The following is a 7496-nucleotide window of genomic DNA, read 5'->3' as shown; positions in this document are numbered from 1 at the left end:
AAAAAAAAAAAAAAAAAGTCACTGCATAAGACAAGCGCAGGTTGATGTTAGCCAACCCTGGCATGATCTGAGGATTATTAGGTCTAGATCTGTCCCTCCGGGCTGGAGTTTGTCAGTTTTTCACTTTTAGCCGAGGGTGTGTAAGACCTTCTTGATGGGAGGTTTCTGCCAGTAGTTAATCACAATTCTTCTCAAGACAGAGAAGCAGTTTTTAATGGGGACTAGCAGTTTTTAGTGACATAGAGTGCCTGAATTGAAAATGACACAGGCTTTTCTGAGAGGGCCTATTTCAACTCTGAGAAGTTGTACCCTGCTGTGGGGGACAGTGCAATGCTACTTTGCAGAAAATTCCTCAGCTGTCTAAGTGTGAGAAAGTGACTGAAACACGGGACCAAAAAAATGCCTCAAATACTGGAGAACAGCAAGTCAAGGACATTTGCTCGGCAGTTGCTAAACTTAATCCAAATTAAACCTCTTCTTAGAAGCAGTCAAGCAGCAATACCCAGATTGCCTGCGACAACAAACACGTGAGTTAATTACTTCAGCTCAGCATAATCTGCTGTCAGAGAACTCCTTAAGCATTGATTTTATTGGGGACAGCCGTAGAGATTTTTATACAGCCCCATCATCTCTTGTCCTATGTTCATCTTTACTGTCTGACATCTGTATTTAATGGTTTAGACAATGTCTGGTATTCATCATAAAATAGTCACAACGCAACTGCCAGGAGAAGAGGAATGGTGCCTGAGCCTATTCTCTTTACAAATCTCGAGTTTGTCAATGTGGTTCACTTTGATTCCCTTAGATACCACAAGATGTGCGGTGACTAACAAAAATGGGCATGACCTGGATAATGATTCCTTCTGTCTGGTACCCTGGCTACCTGCTGTCCTATACAAATAGCTCCCTTCTCAATCATTTTAGGCTCTGGAATAGCTTAATAAAACACAAAGAACGCTTCTGTGTGTTTGTCAGATGTGGGGTGAGGGAGAAGGGATGGACCGAGAAGATGGATACTAAGGATTGTAACATTCCTGACTGAAAGCAGGCTAGAAAGAGAATTTGGGAGGCAGAAACAGGAATTGATGAGGCACTGAAGGCACTCACTTATTTGTGTCAAGAAATATGGACGACAGCTACCTGACCAACAGATTGTAAAAGATTCCATATTTGTGCCCATTCTAAAGAAAGGTGATCCAAAGAAAGGTTATGCAGATATCATCAGACAGTATCATTAATATCACATGCAAGTAAAATTTTGCTAAAGAGCATTAAAAAATGGCTGCCACAGTGCATTGACAGGGACCTGCCAGAGGTTCAAGCTGGATTCAGATGAGGATGTGGAACAAGGGATATTGTTGCTGATGTCAGATGGATCTTGGCTGAAAGCACAGAATACAAGACAGATGTTTACCTGTGCTTTATTGACTATACAAAGACTTTCAACTGTGTGAATCATGACAAACTACAGATAACATTGCAGAAAATGAGTATTCTGGAACACTTAATCGTACTCATGAGGAATCTGTATATAGATCAAAAAGGCAGTGGTCAGAACATAACCAGGGGATACTGAAAGACACAGGAAAGATGTGTGCCAGGTTTGATTCTTTCACCATATTTATTCAATCTGTACGACACGCAAATAATCTGAGCAGCTAGATTATATGAAGAAGAACACGGCATCAAGATTGGAGGCAGACCTGTGATATGCAGATGCTAGAACCTTGCTTGCTGAAACTGAAGAAGACTTAAAATACTTACTGATGAAGATCAAAGACCGCAGCTTTCAGTATGGGTTGTACCTCAATGTAAAGAAAACAAAAATGTTCACCACTGGACATTTTTAACATCACGATCAATGGAGAAAAGATTAAAGTTGTGAAATATCATTTTGCTTGGATTCACTATCAACACTCATGGACGCAGTGGTCAAGAAATCAAATATTGCATTAGGCAAATCTGTTGCACAAGACCTCTTTGAAGTGTTAAAGAGCAAGGATGTCCGGTTGAGGGCTAAGGTCCGGCTGATTCAAGCCATGGTATTTTCAGTAGCCTCATATGCAAAGATGAGGCTTTCTACTCCCGTAAAGATTTACACCCTCGGAAACCCTGTACAGGGTCGCTATGAGTCGGAACCGACTTGACAGCACTTAACAACAACAACAACAACAACAACAACAACAACATATGCATGTGAAAGTTGGACAACGAACAAGGCAGACTGTAGAAGAATTGATGCATTTGAGTCATGAGGTTGGTAAAGAATACTGAAAGTAACATGGACTGCTAGAAAAACAAGCAAATCTGTGTTGGAAGTAGTACAACCAGAATGCTCTTTGGAAGCCAGGATGGCGAGACTTCGTCTCTCATCCTTCAGACATATTTTCTGGAGGGACTAGTCCCTGGAGAAGGACATCATGTTTGGTAAAGTGGAGGGCTTGGTAAAGTGGAAGACCAGCAAAAAAGGGAAAGAATCCCAACAAGATGGATTGCTACAGTGGCAGCAGCAAGGGGCTCAAGCTTAATAATGATTGTGTGGATGGTGCAGGACCAGGCAATATTTTATTCTGTTGTATTTTGTTGTTGTTGTTAAGTACTGTGGAGTCAGTTCTGACTCATAGTGACCCTGCACAGGGTTTCCGAGGGTATAAATCTTTATGGGAGTAGAAAGCCTCATCTTTTCTCCCGCAGAATGGCTGGTAGTTTCGAACTGCGACCTTGAGGTTAGCAGCCCGATTCATAACCACTATGCTACCAGAGCTCCTTTCTGTTGTATTTAAGAGTGCTTTAAGTCAGAACCAACTCGACAGCCACAAACAACAGCAACAACTGGAAGTTCTCCTTCCTTTTCTATCCCCTCCCATACTCTTAGATTTCTGGTGATACAAAATGTAACCAGAGTTGTTATTGTTAAGTGTGGTCAAGTAGGTTACAACTCATAGTGACCCTGTAAAATTTCCGAGGAGTGGTGAGCTTGAACCGGTGACCTTGTGGTTCAAACTGACTCTGCAGTCCAGTGCATTAACCCATGGGGCCACACCAGGACTCCAAACTGGAGTACTAGCCTATATTTTTTCTCAACAAAATAAGATTTCAAAGGGTTTTTACTAACAGGGAAGATGAAGGGAAACTCATGTTTATTTAATGTATATGCTTTGCCAGAGACTACACTAAGGTTTAATTACACTATTTATCACATCAAATGCAAATGTACCAATACCAAAACAAAACAAAACCCAACTACAACAATGCCAAAATAGTGTTGATCGTACATTTGAGTAAATAGGGGCTCAGGTAAATGAACAAGATATTAGGCGATAGAAAAGAAATCAATTGCTATCCAGTCAATTCTGATTCCTGGTGATTTCATGCGTTTCAGAACTGACCATAGAGTTTTCAATGACTGTGTCCTTTCAGAAGTAGCATGCCACGCCTTTCTTCTGAGGTACCTGCAACCTTCTGGTTATCAGACAAGTTTTCAACTTTGTGTCTCCTAAGGACTCCTTCATAGATAATAGAGCTGAGATAAGGACTTGTAAATGACTGAAACTATTACTTCTATTAATACCTGGTGACGAAGTATTTAGTTTCAAAGTTTGCAATTTCAACAACACATGGTAGGTAAGAACCCTAATCCATAACATTCCCTTCTGAGGTAGTGTCTGAACAATTTTTTAGGCCCCGGCAATCTATGAGCTTTGGTGTGAATGGGCCCCCTTTAAGTTGAGAGTATGTTGGTTCCAAATTTCTGCATACACTTAAGGAGCTCTGGTAGCGTAGTGGTTACGAATCGGGCTGTGAACCTTAAGGTCAGCGGTTCGAAACTGCCAGCCGCTCCGCGGGAGAAAGATGAGGCTTTCTACTCCCGTAAAGATTTACACCCTCGGAAACCCTGTACAGGGTCGCTTTGGGTCAAAACTGACTCAACGGCACTTAACAACTTAACAACAACATGGTGGTTGGCTCCCTAGTTTGTCTGCAAAGCCTATTTTATTTATGAAGTACCTGAAAAAAGTACCATTAGTACCTCAGAACCTAACTATTATATAATGGTGTTTCTGTGGAAAAGAAGTAAGTGGTGACTCCAGAAATTCATTTCTCCTTATTGACAGCTGTTAAGTGCTTTCCAATTCATAATGGCCCTGCATAAGGTTCCTAAGGAGTCCAATGCTTATCCTATACCACCACACCAGGACTCCCTATTTACAGAATAACTTGGGATTTTCTCCCAGCTCCAAGCCACTAATTGTGGTTCCAATGGCCTGGGCAAGGATTCCATCCTGGAGTGGACTGGAGGTTATGAGTAGGTGGGATCAGAATGGGGAATCCCAAGAACCCTCAAGTGATGGGGAGGTAGAAGAGTTGGGTGTGAGTGAGCTAAGGATGTACACAGGGCCATTCAAAATATGAATTAACCACTTTGAGGAGTGGGCTGGTTGTCTTGTACTCTTTAACTTCTCTGGCCATATTTCAGTCCCCTGCCAGCCCTCTGTTTTTCTCTTTAACACGATCCACTGTCTATTCTGGGCTCCTGGTGTGCTACTGTGGAGTAATGTGCTGGACTGCAAGGTTGGTTTGAACTGCAAGGTTGGTGGTTCAAGCTGACCAACTGCTCCTCAGAGCTGACTTGACAGCACTTAATCACAACACTTCTACTCTAATCCAGCTTCACCTCCTTCTCTTCTTCCTTTTCTCTGAATGCTCTATTAACATAACAGAACACTGTAGCCGGTACAGTCTTGCAAAATGCAAACTGCAAAATGCTTTGGTTCTCCCTGGCCTAAAGCACAAAAACCCTTCTTAGAATGGTAAACAAGGCCCACTAAGACCTGACTCTCACTGCTTCTTCCCTTGTATCTCCAGCACTTCCTACTTATACCACTTACACTTACTGCAACCCTGAGATGCCTGTAAGCTCCCAGCATGCACCCTGTTGTCTCAAGCTCCAGGGTGTATGCTCATGCTGGTTATTATTAAGCAATCTCCTTTCATCTTTCTACTACTAAGTCTTGATCGCCCTCTAAGACTCAATTCAGACCATTCAGATTCTATCTCCAGAAGTTTGCCTAACCCTTCAGATTGTGTTAAGGCTCTTTGTGTGTCTCTGCACTCCCCATGTAGCTTCCCTTTTTAACTATGTATAACTTTACACTGAAGACGTTTACATGGTGTCTCCCCCAGTTCCATTCAACTATAAGCTTTTCTTGGGGAAAGATCATGGTTCATTCAAATTTGCATCTCAGCACCTACCACACCTCTTAATAGCAATACAACAAATACATGTTAAATCTAAGGAATGAGCTACTTAATTCCCAGCAGCTGCCTGAATGCCCTTTTGGACTGAGATACTCATTTCCCGCCCCCCCCTCCCCCCCTATCAGCTAACAACCTGCTGACAGACAGTTAGTTCACAGTTGAGTTCTCCTCCCCTTCTAGAGCTGCTCTCAACCAAATGGAGCTGCTTTGCCCAAGGTTACAACCTCTCCCCAGGGGTCATCTGTATCCAATGGCTGGATGAACAAAAGTCAGTCCCTGCCTCAGAAGGGCCATCCTTTCAAAGGTTCTGAAGGCCTGAAGGACTACTGCCTATCTGCGATGGAGACTATCCCCTGACATGAAGCAAAAAGAAAATGGAAAGAAATGGGCATCACTGGTAATAGTAACTTCCAGGAAGAAGGGGAGGAAAATTCCAAGGAGTAGCGGGAATAAAGAAACTCCTCCAGCCTCCAGGCCACCCAGCTGCCTGCGGCATCAGTTCAGAAATGGCGTCCCTTTCTAAGGCTGTAAGCAAGGGCTATGAATATCAAGGTCCATAGACTGCAAAGTCATTTGAACTGCAAGGTCGGTGGTTCAAGCTCATCAGCTGTTCCTTGGAAATCCTATATAGGGGTAGCTATAGGTTGGAATCGACTTGATAGCACTTAACAACAACAACAATGCATAATCAAAGTGAAAAGGTTATTGGTAAAAGGATTTTATCAATGAAGTTAAGAAACAATCTACAAAATGGGGAAAAATTTGGAGGAATCATAAATGCAGAATATATAAAGAACACCAACAACTTACCAGGAGTCCTGGTGTGAGCTATAGAATAAGCACTCGACAGCAATGTTGGTTTGAATTACAAGGTTAGAGGTTCAAACTCACCAGCCACTCCTCGGGAACCCTATACATGACTGCTTTGAATTGGAACCAACTTGACGGCACTTAACAATAACAAGAGATTTTAAAACAGCAACACAAACAGACATTTGTACACAAATGTTCACTGCAGCACTCTTCACATTAGCCAAAAAGTGGAAACAACTCAAACACCCATCACCAAATGAATGAGTAAACAATGTCATATAGAAAAGTGAAGTTCCAATCTATGCCACAACATGAATTGGAAACAGTATGCTGAGTGAAATCAGTCAATCACAAAAAGTTACTGTATGAATTCACTCCTATAACGTACATGAAACAGGGAAAGGTATAGAGATAAGAGTGTAACAGTGGTTACAAGGAGTGGGATGGATGAGGGGACAAGGCAGTATCATTGTTTAAGTGGTGTGCCATGGAGTCGGTTTTGACTCAGTGACACTGCATAGGGTTTCCGAGGCTGTATGTCTTTATGGGAGTAGAAAGCCTCATCTTTCTCCTGCGGAATGGCTGGTGGTTTCAAACTGCTGACCTTGAGGTTACCAGCCTGAGGTTACTTCTAATCACTACGCTACTAAAGCCTCTTATTATTCAAATAAGCCCCTCATTGTTCAGCATTTCTGTTTAAGGGGATGGAAAATTTGGCAATGGATATTGGTGATGGCTACACGATTACATAATTGTTTTTATGAATTGTACATGTGAAAAGTATTGAATTAGCAAATACGTTTTATATACTTTTGTAATAACCAGGAAACATTTTAAGGGGTTATTTAGTAAAAAGATGCTTATGTTACCTTAATGCCACTTCTTTTCCTGTGTCTTTTTCCTTTTTCCAGTTGAAACAAGTAGCCTTCAGAATTGCTACGGCTGATTTTGATTTGGTTTCTTTGACTTCTTTCGGAACTGAGTTGGGATTCACTTTCTACCCTAGACATTATGGGTGGTAGCGTGATGCTGGAGAAGGTCCCTTCACCCGGCTGCACCTCGGTCAGCTGCATCAAGGCCTGGTGATGCTGATCCATTATCTGAGAGAGTCGGGCATCTGGAGAAGCTCTAACAGCTTGGCTGTCAGAGGAAGAATGGAATTTCCTTGACAGAAAGAAAAATCACAAACTGGTTACCGCAACTTGGATATAGAAGACCTTTAGAATAGAAAGCCATTATAAACCATTAGTTTGATGCATTTTTGTTGTTAAGTGCCATCGAGTCGGTTCCGACCCATAGCGACCCAGTACAGGGTTTCTGAGGGTGTAAATCTTTACGGGAGTAGAAAGCCTCATCTTTCTCCCACGGAGCGGCTGGTAGTTTCGAACTGCTGACCTTAAGGTTCGCAGCCCGATTCGTAACCA

General features: G+C 42.2%; 1 protein-coding gene across 1 annotated transcript in view; it reads right to left on the bottom strand.

Annotated features, from left to right (window-relative positions):
• LOC102834347 (chromosome unknown open reading frame, human C11orf63) overlaps positions 1-7496 on the bottom strand; it is a 90825-nt gene that overhangs the window by 12728 nt on the left and 70601 nt on the right. Inside the window, exon 5 of the mRNA XM_006833996.1 lies at positions 6942-7236. Coding sequence (XP_006834059.1) covers positions 6942-7236 — 295 coding nt within the window. The remainder of the gene's footprint in view (positions 1-6941; positions 7237-7496) is intronic.

This window comes from Chrysochloris asiatica, unplaced genomic scaffold (assembly GCF_000296735.1).
Source record: "Chrysochloris asiatica unplaced genomic scaffold, ChrAsi1.0 scaffold00008, whole genome shotgun sequence".
Lineage (NCBI taxonomy): Eukaryota > Metazoa > Chordata > Mammalia > Afrosoricida > Chrysochloridae > Chrysochloris > Chrysochloris asiatica.
The sequence above is the reverse complement of the archived record's forward strand: the minus strand, read 5'-3'. Positions and strand labels throughout refer to the sequence as shown.